General features: G+C 37.0%; 1 protein-coding gene across 1 annotated transcript in view; it reads left to right on the forward strand.

Moving 5' to 3' along the window:
• Nucleotides 1-6,810: 6,810 nt before the first annotated feature.
• INO80 (INO80 complex ATPase subunit) overlaps nt 6,811-19,881 on the forward strand; it is a gene marked incomplete at its 5' end in the record, with an annotated part of 58,073 nt that continues 45,002 nt past the window's right edge. Inside the window, 12 exons of the mRNA XM_081999836.1 lie at nt 6,811-6,953; nt 7,827-7,993; nt 8,084-8,151; nt 9,607-9,768; nt 12,176-12,296; nt 13,590-13,804; nt 14,862-14,915; nt 16,490-16,693; nt 17,988-18,183; nt 18,377-18,444; nt 18,765-18,974; nt 19,544-19,624. Of these exons, the coding sequence (XP_081855962.1) occupies nt 6,811-6,953; nt 7,827-7,993; nt 8,084-8,151; nt 9,607-9,768; nt 12,176-12,296; nt 13,590-13,804; nt 14,862-14,915; nt 16,490-16,693; nt 17,988-18,183; nt 18,377-18,444; nt 18,765-18,974; nt 19,544-19,624 (1,689 nt within the window). The remainder of the gene's footprint in view (nt 6,954-7,826; nt 7,994-8,083; nt 8,152-9,606; nt 9,769-12,175; nt 12,297-13,589; nt 13,805-14,861; nt 14,916-16,489; nt 16,694-17,987; nt 18,184-18,376; nt 18,445-18,764; nt 18,975-19,543; nt 19,625-19,881) is intronic.

Here is a 19,881-nt window from a genome sequence, read left to right on the forward strand (position 1 = left end):
TTAAAGTTGCTTAAAATAGTGCCTTCCATTTCTTGACTGTTTAAATTTTTCCATTTGAGTATAACGTAATAAGCTGTAAATTCTCTAATAAGCATGCTATTTGACAAGCTAAATTACATGCTAGGGATTATTTTAGATGGCAAGAAGAAAATGGTCCTCTTACAGCTTTCTTGGACATAGTTTCCTTTTCGTGGTCTGGGATGGAGGGAGTAAAAACCAAACAAAACCAAAAACTTCCTTGCAGTTTGTGTTTTGTGTACACAGAGGGAGGAGGAGTGAAGCAATGGCAACGTGTGAGGGTAATGGTGCTGTTACAGAGCGGAGATGGTATGGATGCATCATCAGAGTTCTCCATAAATACCGTTAACTGCCCTTTTGGAACAAGACTTACTCTGTTTGAACAATTAAATAGTTAGGTTTATTTTTCTGCCAGTTTAAACAGGGAAGCAGAGCTGTGACATGCCAACTTTTGTGTTCGATATGTTTTAAGGTATTCTGTCATTCCTTTACGTGAATTCTGGTAGTTTTTTTGTAGAGCTGTGTAGCTTGCTTTTTTTGTAATAATCGTTTAGGCCCTATCTCTGACTTATTTCGGCAATTAGAAAATTCAGAGCCTGTGCTCCACTGGCTCTTCTTCTCTGTATTTAAAAGCTATTAAAAGGTGGAACAGAGATCAATGAAATGCTGTCTCATTCCTTGGAAAACAATATAAAAACCTTACCACAAAAGTAAAACAGTGAAGTAAAGTACTATATATAGGACAGTATCTAGTTTTAACTAGATTTCGTTACTCAGAAAATCAATTAAAATGGCTTTTTTAAATTTCAAACTTATGTGAACTCACACCTCAGTTATATGTACATGTCTTCTATTGATTTGACTTGAGTTTAGTGGAGACCGAGGGCTTTAGGTTCATATGAAATATCTTCCTACCTGCTTTTTTTAAAGTGCATTCTTAAGTATCAAAGTTATATTTTAGAGACTGCTGTAAAAAGACTATATGGGTATTATGTTTTACTTTAAGACCTGGCATATAGTGTGCTCTGGAAAATGGTTGTAAGTGCAACTAGGCATTTATCAAAGCAAGCTAAAAGGTGAGAGGAGGCTCAAGAAGAGCATGTAATTCTCCTCCAAGCAAAATAACCTCAGTTTTCTATGCCACCACAGTTGTCGGTATTAGAGATTACATGCTTATAAAGAAATCTGATAAAAATACATCTAACTGATATTACTGTACCGATGTAAGTTTTCCATATAGATCTTGACTTAATCTTCTGTGTGGCTGTGTATGTTTGTGTCAGGGGTTATGCAGGAGATGTTACTACAGGAAATTCTTACAGTGTTCTGCTATTCTGATGAGAGTTGTATGTCTCAATTGTAAATCTCTTCAAGAAACAAAAAGTGTCTTAGGTGTTTGTATCCGTTTGGAAAAATCTCTCATAATAAGTTGGGTCAAAATGTAAAGCACGAAAAGACCATGTGTGGAAAAAAACAGGAAACTAATAAAATTGTGAGGGAAGTAAGATAGCATAGAAGGTTGTATTCTTGCTCCCAGTTTTTAGTCGCGCTTTATGGATAAAACTTTCAATGCTGAAAATAGGGATATGAGGCATACATACTTTCTATGTATCAAGTGGGATTTCAGGTTTTTGTCCACTTGAACATTTTGTCAGTGTGCTTACACTGCTTAGATGGAGGAAAGGTAAGAAACTCTGCTATTGTGAGCTGAAATAATTGAACAAATAAGTGTTCCCACCTGCTGGATGGTAACGCTTCATGTACATGCACTTAGTGTGTGGCAGGCGAGACTGTTTGAATTAGTTTTACCTCCCTGATTTACCATGGGCTAAGAAGGGGTACTGTGCATTAGCTGCTGTGTTGGACCTTATACTGCCATGGCAGCTTCTCTTTGTGTATCTGCTCTCAGCTACAAGTGTACTTATTGTTATTTACTACAATGTTTGATGTGAGTGTTAGGCATAAAGGGAGGGAAAAGTAATCCTCTGGGCCTTAACCTGAGAGACGCTGGCAACTGAAGGAAAAAAGAGAAAAACAAGATACTCCTGGAGGAAAAGGTACTATTTCAAACAGCCATACAAAGAAAACCCTTTCTAGCTTGCAGTTACACATAAGTGCTGAACTGTGCGCTTGCCCCTTATGGGGCTCCTGCTTTAAATTGATATTGGTAGCAAAAGCTTGTTGGACTTCATTCAGAAATAGCCACTGGATATTTTTTTGAGCTGGGAGAATCTACTTTTAAAGCTAAGTTGCTTCATGAGAGCGGTGTTTTTGCTGTTTGGTTGGCGCAGGTCAGTGGGTATAAAACTTGGAAATCTTGTTATAAAACATAACTCTTTTCTCTGAGGATGTCCTTGGAGGATTCTTCTCCAGTGCTGGGTGTTTACTTACTGACTAGACATTATAATGGTCAGACTTGAAAAAAACAGTGAATGAAGAAACCCCACACCTACATTAACATTGAACTAAGCAATGTGAATTAAAACAGGATAAGGAAGGCTACTTCAGAACTGAACTTAGATCTTAAAAAGAAAAAAGAATGTGAAGGTTATTTGTATGAAGTTGGTATATATATAACTAAACTCAGATCCTGCTGGTGGTATTTTACCTGTGCCTTTAATAATTCAAAGGGCCACATGATACAATTAAATGGTTTCAGAGCGAGTTTATGATTAAGTAAGAATGTTAGAGGATTCAAAGTGCCAGCCAGGCAGTGCAGCAGCTATTTATTACCAAATGATGATTTCCTAAAATGTTGTAACTCTAGGGGAGATGAAGGGAGAAAGCAAGTAACTACTGAGTTTGACACTGAAACTTAACATGACTGGCATATATTGGTAAGAAAGTCATGATGGCAGAAGGATTACTCTGCAGCATCCAGTCATTTTACCACCTGTAATATGAGTATTTACCTAAACGTTACCATCAGTCATGAAAACATTTTCAAAATCTGTATTTCTGCAATCTTCCTTAAATTGAATAGGCAAAAGGATAGATTTGTTTCAAAAATGGCAAAGAAAAGTGGAATGAGTGTCATCACCATGTAAATCCACTGAAGCAACGTATTGGTGACGTCCTGAACGCTGTTACCTACTGTAGTGGATAAGGCTGTTGTGTGCCTCTCACTTGTTTGTTCCCATCTTCTCTTGCTTCAGTATTCAGGCAGTTTCTGCCACTGGAAGTCTGTGTTTCTTGAAACCTAGAGTGGGAACAAAAGAACAGAGAATAAAGAAGTATCTGTCAATTAGCTCCCCATATTATTACTTTGATCAGCAGAGAATCACTGTGTGACTGCTAGCATATAAATAAATGAAAGGCTGAATTCAATGTTTGAGCTATTCTCTATTCAATATGCCTGTGTAACACTTACTAAATTTGTTTTGGGCACTGTTAATACATTTAAGAATATTGTTAAGCTCTTTGTGTTTATTTGTTTATTCCGTAGGTGGGATACAGAGGAGTAACTGTTTTGAGGACAAGAATAATTAACTTTGTATGTACAGGAGCCTCTTGGGACAATATACAATAGGAAGACAAGCAAAAGCTTGTCTTTCTACAGGTGAAGTGTAGAGTGCTTATACTATGTCAGCACAAGGAGGACTTCATTAAATGGGGAAATACAAGGCTTCCTGATCTGGAAAGTAGTATTTAAGAACATAGGTATCTGAAAAAAGTATGGATGGGACAGGTGCTTAGCATGTACACTAGGCTAAGTGTACGTGCTTGGCATAGTGTACACAACAAGGGGATTTAATGTGTTAAAATACAGCAGGAAACCTACTCTTTGCAGCTACTGCAGTCAGTGCAGACAGAGGGTATTGGCTTTCGTACTTGCTTGGGAACTCTATGCAGCAGCAATATGCTGCTCCTGAGAAAATACCTTAGTTTTGTGATTACTACACACATCTGATAGCCTCTTGTTTTCATAGGGTCATTTATATCTTAAAAGTAAAGAAATAGTCTTCTGCTGGGTTATCACCTAAGCTGTATGAGCGTGGAGCCAGATGAGCACCACTGCCTGTGCAGAGGAGAGGCACTGATCCCGTCTGGTGGATCCACGTAGACCAGCGCTTAGGCAAGTGCGTCTGGGCAGCTAGAAAAGTATCCAGTTACTCATTTTAGATCAGGAATATGATGGTGTTTGTTTTGCCTCTGGCCTGTTTGCTGTCCTGCAATTGAAAACTTGACCTCAAACCTAGCTTAATTCTTTCCCTTTATTTTGCTGTTAAGCTTGTATAGCTTTGTGAGGGCAAGGCTCATCAGAGTGCAAAAGAGCATATTTGGTTTGTTAGCTTCCTCGGAGGTGGTGAATCCAAATAAAGTCCTGTGTACTTTGCGCCCCTTGGGGCACGTTTCTTTCCTGCGGTGCCTTGAAGATAGGCAGTGCTACCAAAAGTTGAATGTTGGGAAGGAGGTTGTCTGCAAAGAGCAGATGGGTGAAAGGTGCCTTGTGGTTCTGAGGAAAATTATTAAGCAATGGTTGCACATGGCATTTTGGCTAAGAAAGTAAAATAATACTGTGTTCATGTAACACATGCTCTTGTTGATGGATACATTTTGAAATGGAGTGATAAAAGGGATCACCATACTTTTTCTGGTATGATACTAGAGATTGAATCTTGCTTCTATAGTATATATAATTTTTATTGGTGATCTGGAAGAGAATCGATTTCACCTTCTTGTTGTCCTTTTCTGTCTCCTCCTGTAATGATTTCTTCCATCAGAGACACAAGTTTTATGTTTCCTCTCCTTTTCTAACCTCTCTACTTTCTTCATGGCCCTGTCTCTTGTAAGACAGTTTTTGATTTTGGGGTGTGTGTTTGGGTTTTTTTTAGGTGGCTGTTAAGGAATATGACATGTAGATGAAAGTTTCCCAGAAAACATGAAACTTAATACCCTTATCACTGGGAAATCTTTCAGGTGCTTTGTTCTGTCTATTAACCTCTGCTGGAAATGGGTATTTAGTAACAGAGGTCATTCATTCCATTGCTGTCAGGTGTATGAAGATCTAGCATATAGAAAGCTGAACCTGGATAACTTCAGTCTAAAAACAATTTTTAAATGAGGGCTGTTATCCCCTCTAACAATTTCTGTCACGCTTTTGTTTATTCTGTATGTGTAAAGATGTTAAATCAAATGAATAAGTTTCTTTATTAAGAAATAATAAAATTTGCTCTTGTTCAACACAGCTATTAATCTCAAGGTGGTAATCACCTATCATAGTTTTTTGTAGCTTTAGAAGTTCTGAATCTGTTCTGTAATTTTTGAGGATAGAAGACTTGGAAAAAGTTAGATGCTGGTTTTTGGACTGTATACATGAAGAGAAAACAACTTGAAGACCAGACCCTTAATCTGTGTTTTCACTTATATAACCTTAAAATGATTTAGTCATTAACAATTTAATAATTGAACAAATATAAAATATTTTGCCGTAAATTAATGTGAAGTTTGCTTCAGGTTTTGTAGTATTTTTAAGAAGTGAAAGAAACCAGAGGAGTCCTTCAGAAGAACAATAATCTAAGTCTTTCAAAAGCTGACTGGTTTTATTTTTGTCCTCCACCAGAAGCAAAAGCTTAAGGTATTTATTTATTAGTAAATATTGTCATATTTAGGGTATTGGCAACACTTTGTATACATACTTTATACACGTTGCCACATTTATAGTAGCAACTGTGACTTTGGAAATAATTTAAAATTATCTTCTCACTATTATTATAACAATGATGACATCTTTTGTAATCGAAGAAAAATAGGATTCCAGTTGACAGAGCTACTACTGTAACAGTTGTTATGACATCTTTTCTAGTTGAAGGAAAACAAAACTGCAGTTGACAGAGCAATAAAATGTTTTGATAGCTTTGTTTTCAAAGTATGTATTATGCAAATATTGCATGGGGGACGTGAGAGTCTAAAGTCCTGAGAACAAATAAAAAATGAAAATCAGGCAAGCTATTTTTACTAGTTGAAAAAACCATAAAACTAGAATATGTTCTAAATTTGTAAATATAAAAAGTATGTAATTGCTAATTATGTGTTACTTTTTCTGTAATAAAGATAAAAGTGGAATTATAGAATGGGGGTTTTTTTGGTCAAGAATTTGTAGCTTGTTTGTCAACAAGTAACAGTTACGTTCCAAGTGCTGTAAGAATAGCATTGCTAAAGTAAAGGAAGAGTCTTACAAATATTCTGTAGACTACAGCTGTGAACTCGATAAAAACAACAGAAGAACAGTATTTTCAGTAGTTCTTCCTTTTTCCTTTTTGGAGTAAGTTTATATATATGATTCAACTTAAGAATAATAATTGTTTTCATTCAACTGTCATGATACATGGCTGCCCTCTGTTCTGAGTTAAACATGTTATCTTTAATAGTGATGAATGTTTACTTCAGATGTTCAAGGACTGACTTCATTGTACTTTGCATTGCTGTGGCACCACTTGGATTATCATACTAGGTCAGTGTAGCGTTCATTCCTATCAAACGGCATCCACGAGGTCATGAAACAGGAAACTAAGAATTTAGTTTTTTGCTGTAGTAATATTGTGGTGGAAAGTTTAGTGTGAATTTCTGTTTTTTTAATATACCTATTAACTGCAACCTAAGCTTTTTGCCCAGAACTACCTTGGTTATGTGTTCTGCGCAAAATGTTAGCATTTGGTATGGCATGCAGTAGACTTGCCTGCTCACAGAGTTCACTCCTTTCAGAGGTGGTGGTGGTGGTGGTGATGACTGTTGTTTCTTCCTAACAGCTGTGTGTTCAGAGGCACCTGTGCATGAGGAGAAGTTTGTTCTATGGCCTCAGAGCTGGGTGCCAGGGAGGATGCCAGCTGCTCAGAGCTGGCAAAACCCCTTTATCTGCAATATCTGGAGAAAGCTCTGCAACTGGATCAGTTTTTACGACAGACGTCTGCCATCTTTAACAGGAGTATATCCAGGTACCAAAGCCTTTTCCATTTTCCATTTGGAATACCAAGGAAAGACAAGCATTTGTATTATATTGTTCCCGGGCAACACTGCATTAAGGGTTTAGTAGTGAATTCTCCCTTAAAGATTTTGCGCTGTGCTTCTCTTGGCTCACATTGGTAATTCAGTGTGTTGCCAGCCCACATACAAACTAGCATGATGTTTTAAAGCTCTTTTTTGTATTTGAGTGGCCAAAACTTTCTCTGTCTGCAAAAAGCAGGATGAACAAGGAAAGGACTAGGTTGATTTTTCAGGGAGATGGCCTATAGCCATAAGTGAAATGCAAAAACTATTGTCGGATGCAGAATTTATATGTAAGTTGTAGCAATGAGAAGTGAGTCATCAAGGTATGTTTCTGTCCCAAAACAATTTACATTTTAATTTCATCAGTGTTTTGGAATTATACAGTTACTAGTTCTGTAATTCTACGGGTAATAGATAACAAGTATGTTATATTTACAAGTATGTAATAAGATCTACACAAAGAGTAGAAAAAGTATAGCTTTATATTTCTCACAGGTACAATAGTGCTGAGCATGACAATATTGTGTTTTGGTTTGACTTGATACTAGTTTCTTGCTTAGTTCGTGGCTCTCGCATTAGAAACCTAGTTAAAGACTGAAGGTGCAGGTTGATAGCATAGCCAGGCTGGTCTGATGATTAACTACTGCTGAGGGGTGAACGGGAAATTATTAACAGCAATATTTCTAATGTGTAAAATTAACATCTGAAGCTGTCTCAATTCTCAAACCTTTAGACAAATGGCCACAGGTGAAAGTTGCATGGCTATCTCCTCTTTTGAATATTTTCTTTTCATTGTCACCATATTATGTATCTTCTTGCAGCGATGAGAGTGAAGATGGATTGGATGACAATCCTTTGCTGCCTCAGTCTGGGGATCCCCTGATGCAAGTTAAGGAAGAGCCTCCAAACTCTTTGCTTGGGGAGTCTTCTGGAGCAGGGAATTCTGGGATGCTGAACACACATTCCCTGAATGGAGTACTGCAGCCAGGTAGGCATGTGCTAGGTTGAATCTCTGCTTGCTTTGGGATAAGCTAGGAAAAGCCTTGTTTCTTAAGAATTTTATTTTTTCTCTAAACAGAACCAAAGTCTGAAAAAGGGAGCTTGTATAACTTTTCCAAACTGAAGAAAAGCAGAAAGTGGCTGAAGGTAAGGATATTGGAAAGAAATGCAGCTATTATGAAATCTGTGAGTAGAGTTCCAGTCAACACCCTGTAGACAGTGGTGATTGATTCCATCTTGTCATCCGATGTAGATCATGGTGTAGAAACCTGTAAGCAAGTAGGCGGCAACAAGAAGATAAGTTGAGCCCTGGTCAGAGGATATCACAAATTATCACTAATACACTTTCCAAATACAGTAAGTTTACAGTGTTTGTTCTCATCTCAACAGTCCATTTAATTTTATTTTACTGGTACTATTAAGAGCTCAGAAAGCTAGACTAATGTGTTTTAAGAGCTGCCCTAAATCACTTGATACAATTTAATTGATGCAAAATCTTGCACTGACAAAGAGGCATAAGGTGATACAGAGAAGTGGTAATATTTTGTATTGCTGAAAAGAGGGCTCAAAAATAATTTTTTATTCTTGTCCTATATTGGCTTGTTGTTTGCTGCACCATTTTCTTTTTTTTGAGGTGACTGGAGCTAGTGTCCCTTGCTAAGAAGAAAGGAATGTTTTTTTTGTTTGTTGTTGTTTTTTTTACATTAAGAAAAAACATTTACCAAAACAAAAAACACATGTACAGAGGCTTCTCATCTTGGAAAGCCTATCTGGAAAGGAAGAAGAGTATGTGACGGTTGATAATGAATATTGTATTAGACTTTGGGTAGAACAAAACAGAATTATAGTCTCTGTAGATTTAAGGCTTTCATTTTCATGTAGCAAAATGGACAGTAGGCATTTCAATTTTGGTGAGCAATGGCATCATTTTAGTTAAATTTCACAGTCAGTATACATTCAGAAACTTGAAGTAATTTTAGTACACTGTCCAAATGAAAATGAGCTATTATGAAATATACTAAATGGACATTTGGGACACAGCTGAAAATTTGTTTCCAAATGAGATGGAAGGAGTGAGCGGAATGGTGATTTTATGCATTTTCATTGTACTGTAGCCTTTTCTAGTTAGCAAAACCAGGTTGCCAGGAGATCAGATAAGAGCCAAACGTGCTGCAGCTGATGCAGGTAGAAGTGGTAGAATAGCAGGACAAACTACATATGGGGTAGGAAAGCACCTGCAACCATACATCACAAAATGCCCCTACTGGTATCCTGGATTTTCTTACTGCTGAAAAGAGCCTTCTGAGACCACAGACAGAGTGGATTCTAAAATGACTTAACTATCACCAAACTAACAGAAAACTACCTCCCTGCAAATCAGAAAATGTCTGTTGGATTCACTGCTACACAATTCTGTACCTCAGAAAACTATTTTCCATTTGAGGCATTTCAGATGGAAGACACTTTGTAAGTGCTAAGTATTGTTGTAGGGCCAGGCCCACAGCTCTTTATTAGGTAAAGGCTCAAGAGCACTTTATATAAATAAACAGTTCAGTATAGGGACTTGTGATTGTTAAATTAGTTTCCATTTATTCTTGTTAGAGTATCCTTCTGAGTGATGACTCCAGTGACACAGATTCACCAAGTGATGAGGATGGAGAGGAGGAAGAAGAATTTTCTCTTTCAAGGGAAGAACTTCACAATATGCTGCGATTACACAAATACAAGAAACTGCATCAAAGTAAATATAGCAAAGACAAAGAGGTAAAAATCCAGAATTTTTACAGTTCCTTGATTTTTATTCTTTCCTTTAACTGCATTAACTTAACTCATCTTGCATTTTTCTGGGAAAAAAAACCCCACACCAAAACACAAAACCAAAAAACCACGTAATACTTTGTGGACTGGAAAATATTCTGTTGTTTGGTGGACTACAACAATCTAGCATCAGTTTTAGACAAGGGTTAATTAATTACATACAGACTGAAAAGGTGTTAATGTGTGTCTGGTTTAGCCCCAGCCAGCAACCAAGCACAATGCAGCTGCTCGCTTACTGCCCCAAGGTGGGATGGGGGAGACAATCAGAAGAGTAAAAGTGAGGAAACTCGTGGTTTGAGATAAAGACAGTTTAATAGGTAAAGCTGTGCACGCAAGCAAAGCAAAATAAGGAATTCATTCACCACTCCCCATGGGAAGGCAGGTGTTCAGCCATCTCCAGGGAAGCAGGGTTCCATCACGCATAATGGTTTCTTGGGAAGACAGACGCCATCGCTCCAAATGTCCCTCCACCCCTTCCTCCGCCTTCATCCCAGCTTTATATACTGAGCATGATGTCATATGGTATGGAATATCCCTTTGGTCAGCCTGGGTCAGCTGTCCTGGCTGTGTCCCCTCCCAGCTTCCTGTGCAAGCCCCAGCCTTCTTGCTGGCAGGCCAGCACGAGAAGCTGGACTTGCCTTGACTGCTTAGCAACAACTCAAAACATCAGCACGTTATCAACATTTTCTCATCCCAAATCTAAAACGTAGCTTCGCACTAGCTTCTGTGAAGAAAATTAACTCTATCCTGGATGAAACCAGGACAATGCCTTATGCTGAGAATTTCTCAGTAATTTATGTAGCTAGTACTCATGCGTGTATATATGGCTTCCATTCACTAGAGCAAATACAGGTTGCTAGAATGCAAGACTTGGATAGTATATATGAAAACTGAGATGCTGTGGGTTAAATGATAATATAGGTAATAGTGCTGTTCAAGACTAAAATTGTATATTTTAACCTAAAGCCGAATACTTGCATCACTGAGGCAGTGAGGAGTAAGGTGATATATACCTTTTGAAAGGGAGTTCCTAGTTTTCTTGTTTTCTGTCATTTGGGGGGAGTTACTTGACGTTTCTTTTTTTTTTTAGCTTAATTTTCATACTCTCTTTTTTTCTCTTCCTTATAAGAAAATAGTCTGCTATATTACTGCATTTTTCTTAATAGCAGGCCAAGTTTTGGCCTGTTTTGTCTAGTAATATATTTCTTCAAATTATAAGGGCTTTTGCAAAAACTGTTTTCATTGCTGTTCTGAGTGGCAGTAGAAAATAGGTCTCAGATGAAGGAAGTCATCCTATTCTATCAGGTGATGTCTCATATGAAAACTTGTTTTCTTATTTTATATTCTGAAATTTCTCCAGAAGAGTGAAAAATAATTTTCACACCCAAGTCTTTGCTTCTGTCCACCTCTTCCTTTTGTTTACTTGTTAAGTTCTAAGCCAAGATTGTGTTAGCTTCTTGAAATATTACATAACTCCACAAAAATTCTCGCAGCCAATTTTCACACAGGTCCTGTTGGATTTTACAGGAATATTTATTTCCAGACTAGTAAGAAATAAGATCCAGTGAAAATAACCAGGGTATTGTCAGATCAGCAATGTAGATACATTACCTGGCAGGGGGTGGGGAGGGAGGAGAGAAACATATCTGTCAAAAAAAGTTTGTTTATGCTGTAATTTCTCAACTTTCAAAAACCTCTCATTAACTTAATATGATGCTTAGGCTTTAAAAAAATAATTTCTGACCTGTACTGTCTTTAATTCTCCTGTTTATATGTAACCTGTGTATAGTTTTTATTATAGTTGAATAATGCTTGGAATATACTGACTTTTTTGATAACTTGAAAAAAATGCTGTGGCAGCTATATTTTTACTTGTTAACCTGAATTTTCAAGTTGTTTGTCCTTGTCGAAATCTTTTAAATGCCTTTTATCTAAACCTGTCCTTTGACATCCTTTGGAATGATAAAATAGAGTGTGTATGTGATTTGGGAATGCAAGCAAAACAAATCAGGGGTCCCTGATTGGACTACTACATGTAATGTGCTGTCTTGCTGGGCAGCATCTGTACAGAAAAAACAGAGCAGTGTGTTTTGAAAGTGTAAGCTTAACTGCCTGCTTTCCTGTCTCACTTAACAGGGTGGGTTTGGTTCCCTGTGTAGAATTTGGGGACCACCTCTGGAGCAATGGTTTCGCTTTGGTTGCTGTACAATCCTTTATAACAATGCTAAATAGAGAGAAGTGCATGATTTTTGATCTCTTATATTTATGATGAAGATCTGAACTTGTTTGCCTACTATCTCTGTTATCCGCTATACTTGCTTTCCATTGCTGTACTCATTTACATCCACCTCAGTTGCAGCAATATCAGTACTACAGTGCGGGACTGCTGTCTACTCATGATCCTTACTACGAGCAGCAGCGCCACCTGCTAGGGCCCAAGAAAAAGAAGTTTAAAGAGGAGAAAAAATTAAAAGGTAAAGTCATTAACCTTGTGTTTTTAAATGGCTGCTGTGATTTAACTAACTTCCAATGTTATTTCCTTTGAATAAACATAATTGTTCAAAACTTTTGGGTTTTGCATGGAAATCCCAAGTTCTGTCAAAGAAAAAATCCTCAGAAAATGGTGTGCTTTATCTTCTGGCATCTAGAAAGCTAGGGTGAAAAAAAAGGAGTGAATTGAGAGTTCATAGCTTTAGATTTTCTTTGTGGAACTCTGAATCTAGAATGAGAGAGTTATGCAATAAGTACCTTATAGCTTTATTCGTTGCTTCAGCATCCATAAATACTGTTGTGTATCATGGTCCATTTACTCAGAGTTTTTTTGAAAACATGATAGTTCCTTGAAAACTGTAAGAACTTATCCTGTACCTGATGCAGTTATTCCTGAATATGTAATTCTAATCAACAAGAAGTTATAGGGAGTTGAGAGTGTTTTCTGGAAATTAGAGGGAACTCAGAATTAATGTCAGTGAGAGTTAAAATAGAACTAATTCTGTAACCTCTCAGCTGGAATTTCTCAGATGCATGTTTGCCAGGAAGTACAGTTTCCTTTCATGATTGAGCTGGCAGCAGCTGTAAATCTGTAAGGAAGCAGGAAGAGGCGGCTATGAACTCTCAGAGTAAGGTGAATTCTGTCTAGCACAAGTACTGAAGTTTGAGCTGTGTTTTAAGGGGTCTATTTTGAGCTTCCTTCCTTCCTATCTTTCTGCAAGTTCCTTTAACTACTTTTTTTTTTCCCCCACTAATCTTGCAGCATCCATGATTTTGCATACTCGCAAAGAATATTTTTAGTATCTGACCCCAGTAGCAATTTCCTCTGAAAGCTAGTATCTTTATTACATGATAACATGCCAATCTCTTTCAACCACTGAAAAGTTTGGTTTGAGACTTACCCTACCAAATGCTAATGTTGATTATTTTAAATATCTTGCCTCTACATGTCTTTAAGTAGAATTTTACCACAAAGCAAGAAACATTGCACCAGATCCCAGACATTTTAGCTCCTAAGGCATGTTTCCATGGGTGGAAAAATTGCATTTCACCACTCTATTTATTAAATAGGAAAGTCTTTCCGTTATAAAGTAATGAGGAAATATCTAGCATGATAAATGCATGGTACCAGAATTGTCAAACATGGATAAGTTTGGCTTTTTTGTTGGTTCCATGCATAAATTAACTAGGATAGTTTATTCAGGAAAGATACCTGACTAAATGTATCCCAAAAATAGAAAAAGAAGTTGATTTTTATGATCATTGTTGCCATGCAGGCAAGTTGAAAAAAGTAAAGAAAAAGAGGAGGCGGGATGAAGAACTTTCTTCAGAGGAGTCACCGCGACGCCACCATCACCAGACCAAAGTTTTTGCCAAGTTTTCTCATGATACACCGCCACCTGGGTCCAAGAAAAAGCATTTGACTATTGAGCAACTTAATGCACGTCGGCGGAAAGTGTGGCTTAGCATTGTGAAAAAGGAGTTGCCAAAGGTGAGCTTGGCTAATTGTGCTAGATCAGTGATGATGGCAAGAAAGTGAAATAGAAAATTAACTTAGTGGGGAGCTGACACTTGGAAAAACAGAGTGAAGTAAGACCTGATTTTTCTGGTGGTTATTGATGATCTAACTGACATTCTGTAATATATAAGCAAAGCATAGTTCAAATTTCTTATCGCCAGTGATGTCTAAGTGGATTATGCAGTGCTTTGCCACTGCTTTCATTTGGCTATCCAGCTCTTTTCTGAGAATGGTACAAGTAAACTGTAGCAGGTACTCCTACTAATCTACAGGATAGCAGTGTAGAGCAAACCAATGTCTGGATTTTACGTAAAGTGTTCAGGAAAGGAGTGTTTCAGTCATTGTAGCATGCGTGTTTTTTGAAACTTATTTCAGAAACAGTCTAGGGAAAAGTGTATCATTTACAGGACCAGCTTCAGGCACATTTGAAATAGAAAGCTGGGTTCACTGTCACTAGTTTCCTGAGATGTGATCAGAGTGGACCTTACAACCTGCTTTTTGGAGTTTACAGTTAAGAGACTTTGAATTCTGGGAACTTGAATATGAGTGATGGCTATATCATCCCTTATGAACTTGTAAGCCAGGCAAAGTATATTTGCAGTGTCATAGATCATATTTTTTCAAAATGCTCATTTTAATCACATGACTAACATAGGATCTGCATTAATTCTTAACATCCTTGGGAATCGGTGGAAATTTTTGTTGTTTACTTCAGTGATAACAGTGGAATAGGAGAACCCTGCTTTGCAATAGTAGTAATTAAAGAAACGATCCTGAAAAAGGAGGCTTTTTACATGCTTCCTTCAGGAGTTGGAATACCTGTATGTATGCCTTCAATGATTAAGGATGAAAAGCTTATTTCATTCAATTCATTCAATCAAAATAAAAAATACTTACGTACCTCTACGCAATTATACAATAGTGTGCATGGCTGAAGTTGGCATGTGTATCTGCTGATGGGTTTTTTTGTCTTTAAAATACTGTGAAGCCATTACCCTTTAACTAATTTTAAGATGCTATTCTCTTACAGGCATACAAACAAAAAGCCTCAGCCCGCAACCTTTTCCTAACCAACAGCAAAAAGGTAAGTGTTGTTTAGCTTTATACTGTTACTTGTGCTGGATTTAATAAGCAAACTGTAACCTCTTTATGTTTCTTCTGTTTCTTACAATACTGAGTATACTAGCAGGGCAGTATAGGAGAAAGCACTGTATAGAAGTAATTTGTCATTTAGTATAAGGCTTTTATTTTTTAGATGTGTCATTTTGTCATGTTTCATAAGCAACAGATGAAATGAGCAAGGTGGATTTCTTTCATGAGATCTTTTTGGCTTTCATAGGGTTTAGTTTGTAAATTTTTAATTTACTGATCTTTGATAAAATAACTTAATCACTTTGGTGCATTTTGGATTTTGAACTCCCCATCTACCCACTAGCTAGAATTTGCTGGTTTAAGCATTTTTGTTTAAATCAAAGGGGCTATTGGAATATTAAATATGTTAATTTATATAAATGTATATAGGAGCTAAGATTAAAAATAGAACAATTTTCTGCTTAAGTGATTGCAAAAGAAATTTAGCTCCTCATCAGAGTCCTTTGAGAAGTGTCGTCGTTTCTACCTAGAAGGCTTTACTTTAGGAACGCTTGGTAGTGGCTTTCTGAGCATTTTTCAAGTGTAACACTAAAGTGTCTGATTCATTTATATGGCTAATGAAAAGCCAATCAAGTACATGGCTGAGAATCATCAGCAACAACATGCTGTAGGAAATTTTCCATTCTGTGTATACATTATGAAGAAAGGGAGCATTTTCTGTGTAAGGGATGCAGAAAACAGGACCTGTGTGTATATATTTAAGAAACATTGCTGTAGGTACATTCTTTCCTATGGTCCTCCTTAGCTAACAGAGACTGGATTTCTTTGTGATGTCTGGGCAAATAGCCTGCAATTATTGTATTTGTAGGTATCACAAAATGCATTTTAGCAAGTGAGTGTTTCAACAGACTGAGAGGTTTTGAAATTCTACTTTTTTCCTTTGTTTTTGTTTTGTTTGATCATTTGAAATCTCTGTGTTAGAATTGTTGATGTGCAAATTTTAGTGAAAGAAAAAAAGCCTGTCACAAACATCAAACCCAGCAATTTTGACTGTTATGACAAAGACAGTTATTTATTCTAGAACTAAAACTTACATTGTATTCTCCTTCATGAGTTGGTAGGAAAATTGTAGGATACTCTCCCACTTTTAAATGTATTAACATGTGAATGGGATTGTGTTCCACCAATACTGCTATTGCAGCAGCCTTATTAAAACAGTGAGAAAAGAACCACAGAAAAGTCTAGGTGAGTTAGAGTTGCAGGCAGGCCGTGAACTCTGATCTCCTGAGTCCCTTTCAAGCACCTACTCGCCAGATCAATCCTTTAAGTACCATGCCATGCTGAAACTGTCTTCAGGTTTTGTCTTCTGCACCATCTCAGGGGGTTTTTGGAAGTTCACGATCTCTCATGTCATTTCAAAAGCATTACTGCTGAGTAAAGTATCACATTTTTTTTCTCTTCTGAAGGATCAGACTTGGCTATAATTACATTGGATATTGTTTATTGCTGGCTTTCTTTAAAATCTAGCCATTTTACCACTGTTTCCAAAACCTTATTTCTCTCTAGCTTGCCCATCAGTGCATGAGGGAGGTGCGTCGAGCTGCTATCCAGGCCCAGAAAAACTGTAAGGAAACTCTACCACGGGCACGTCGTCTTACCAAGGAGATGCTTCTGTATTGGAAAAAGTATGAAAAAGTGGAAAAAGAACATCGCAAACGAGCTGAGAAAGAGGCTCTAGAGCAACGCAAGCTGGATGAGGAGATGAGAGAGGTACAGCAAAAACACAGATTGATGATAATTGATCTGTTGAGGAGACAGAGAAATGACCAGATAATTTGAATTTCTAAGTCCAGACCATGAAATTCAGTTATTTGTTCTGTTTCAGCAGTGTTCCATTTATTTCTTCTGCTTTCTTAAAACTATTTACATAATTCTTCTGTTAGCTAGATGTGGTTATAAAAAGCCTTTGTACTGAGTAAATTCTTTACAAGTGGGTGAAATGGAGGAAGGGGTTAGACAAGCAGCCTGTGTCTCACAGGCATATGTAACTCAGTGTTGGTAGGGGCCAACCTTTTGTGATGGTTTGTACATCATTCTGGGTCCAGAAGGCAAGCTACCTTTTCATTCACATTGAATTCTCTTCTCTTCCCCGCCCCCCCGCCTCTTTTTTTTCCCCTGCTGTAAACTGATACTGTCATTTATATATGGGGCATAGAATTTTTCTGTGATTGCTTTTTTTGTTGGCCAAGTGACAGCTTCCATGGACTCCCTTACAGAGTAATAGGGGTTGAATTTAAGAAAAAGCTTCCTTGCCAAAGCTCTCTAGTGGATTTATGGTTGTTACCTTAGATGTGTGGTAATGAGCTACGGTTGAATCTTTAGAATACCTTATGTTTAGTTTTATGCTGAAATTATGCTTTATTTATTGTATTCCTCTCATTCTTGCAAATTCATAAGCATTTTATTAAGGTTTCAACTAACTTGGATTAATAGACAACTTCTAACTATAGCATTTTTTAACGAGAACCTAAGAATGAACAGAGCTTCTGCAACATCTTGCTGTACCCTGAACAATTATAATCTCAGCTGTATTACCTAGTGATGTATTTCACATACTCTACCATAATTCTCTTTGCTAGTAAATAACAGACTGTTTGAGTTAGGTTGTCATGAGAGGTTTTTTTTAACTGTTCATTTCTTTTACTGTAGACCACTAAAATCGTGTTTATTTTTGTCAATCTTGTAATTTCTCAGCGTAAACAAAACTTTGTAAACTTTCTTTTATTAGATTATGGTGTTCTTTGCTGTCATTACTGAATTTAAAAGAACTTTTCATTTAAAACAATTGTAGATTTTAATATAGGTATTTATGATGGTGTTCAGTGTTCTTATATTCAGCTAGCATTCTAGCATTTTGGTATCACAGTGATGTGCATAATATAACCTAGATAGATTAGTTGTTGATACATTATTAAATTTTTTTCTTTAATGATATTTTAAACATTAAACCTTTGTGCTGGTTTTTTTACCCTTCATCTGTTTTTTGTAAATGCTCTTCTCTTAGGCTAAGAGACAGCAGCGAAAACTTAACTTCCTGATCACACAAACTGAATTATATGCCCATTTTATGAGTCGTAAACGAGATATTGGACATGATGGAATACAGGAGGAAATCCTTCGCAAACTGGAAGACAACTCTACCCAAAGGCAGATTGATATTGGTGGAGGAGTAGTAGTCAACATCACCCAAGAAGATTATGGTAAACAATTCATCTACAGTCCTTCCTGTGCACTCTTTTGAAATTCACTGTACTCTGCATGTTATTGTGCAAACTTATTTCAAGCACAAAATCCTTCGGTGTAAGAAGCACTACTATAATTACTGGAGTTTATCTGTGTGTTAATTTGGGTGATTACTGCTGCAGAGCTCTAACGTGGAGATGTTGTTTTCAGATAGTAACTATTACAAGGCCCAAGCTCTGAAGAATGCTGAGGATGCTTACCAGATCCATCAGGCCCGGGTATGTATTTAGATCCATGAAGTAGAAGAGAAAGAGTAATTGGTGGAGGCCACAGAACCAGGATCTGTCATAGCAGCCAAGTCAAGTAGTTTTATTTAATCCTGTGTGCCATATTTTCATTTAATTCCATTGTCACTTTCTGTGCTAAACAGGTAGAAAACCAGTATATAAAGATTTGGGCTATAGGAACAGGCGTGTTTTCTGTTAGTTTCTGGCAGACGTCTTGTGTCTTAATGTGAAGGGTAAAGTCTTTTACTATACAGTTTCTTGATAAATTAATATGTTCATCATCTTATGCATACTTTCCTCTTTATGTTTAGACCAGATCATTTGATGAAGATGCAAAGGAGAGTCGGGCAGCTGCTTTACGGGCTGCTAACAAGTCTGGTACTGGCTTTGGAGAGAGCTACAGTTTAGCAAACCCATCTATCCGGGCAGGAGAAGATATTCCACAGCCCACTATTTTCAATGGAAAACTGAAAGGTTACCAACTGAAAGGCATGAATTGGCTGGCCAACCTATATGAGCAGGTATCTTAGTATATCTTGTAAATTTTTAAAACTTCTAGGATTATTTAAGTCATTAGAGTAAACTTGGTCAAAAAAAAAAAGGTTTTTAAAATAGACTGCACGTACTAAATCTGTAATGTCTTTAGAAAAAAGGAAAATATTATGTAAGCTACCTATCGGTATTCTTGATTATTTAGGAAACAATAACTTTGGGAGATTAAGTTCAAGATTCTTTATGTGGATGTTTTATACAACTCTTTATCACTTACATTATACACCGAGGAGACTCTTGCTGCTTCAATCTGCATAATGTTTCAGGCTTTGGTTAGCTGGTAAACTGCAGGCAGCCTTGTCCTTGTGTGCATACAAAGTTGGCAATGTGATTGTAAAGTGCAGAAAAATCAGCCCGAGAAATGAATGAAAATGCAGTTGAGATAAACTATTTCTTACTAGAAGATGTAAGAGACAATGAGGTGTTTCAGTTATTACACTGGGGCTGCTCCCTCTAAATTCACTGGCAACTGTTCTGATAGTCCGGTATAGATTAAAAAGTAGTCAGGTGAAGGTGTTAATTTATGGATCTTTTGCAGGGCATTAATGGAATCCTGGCAGATGAAATGGGTCTGGGTAAAACAGTACAAAGTATTGCTCTCCTTGCTCATTTGGCTGAGGTAGGTGGATTATAGCTTATTCCTGGTCAGCATGCTTGATAGAAGATGCCCACTTTTTACATGTTTTAAATATTTTAACTAGATTATAAAGCTTGAATGTCTTAAGGCATTTTAGCTATGTCATTTCCCTTTGTTTTAAAGATAGGCCTTTGAAAGTGGGTGTGTGTATGTATATATAAGTGTATATATAAAAATAAAAATAGAATTTTCATTTATTCACAGAGTAATAACTTTCCACTTGCAGTTAATGTGGAAGC

The sequence above is a fragment of the Phaethon aethereus genome (genome assembly GCF_964289735.1).
Source record: "Phaethon aethereus genome assembly, chromosome: 5".
NCBI lineage: Eukaryota > Metazoa > Chordata > Aves > Phaethontiformes > Phaethontidae > Phaethon > Phaethon aethereus.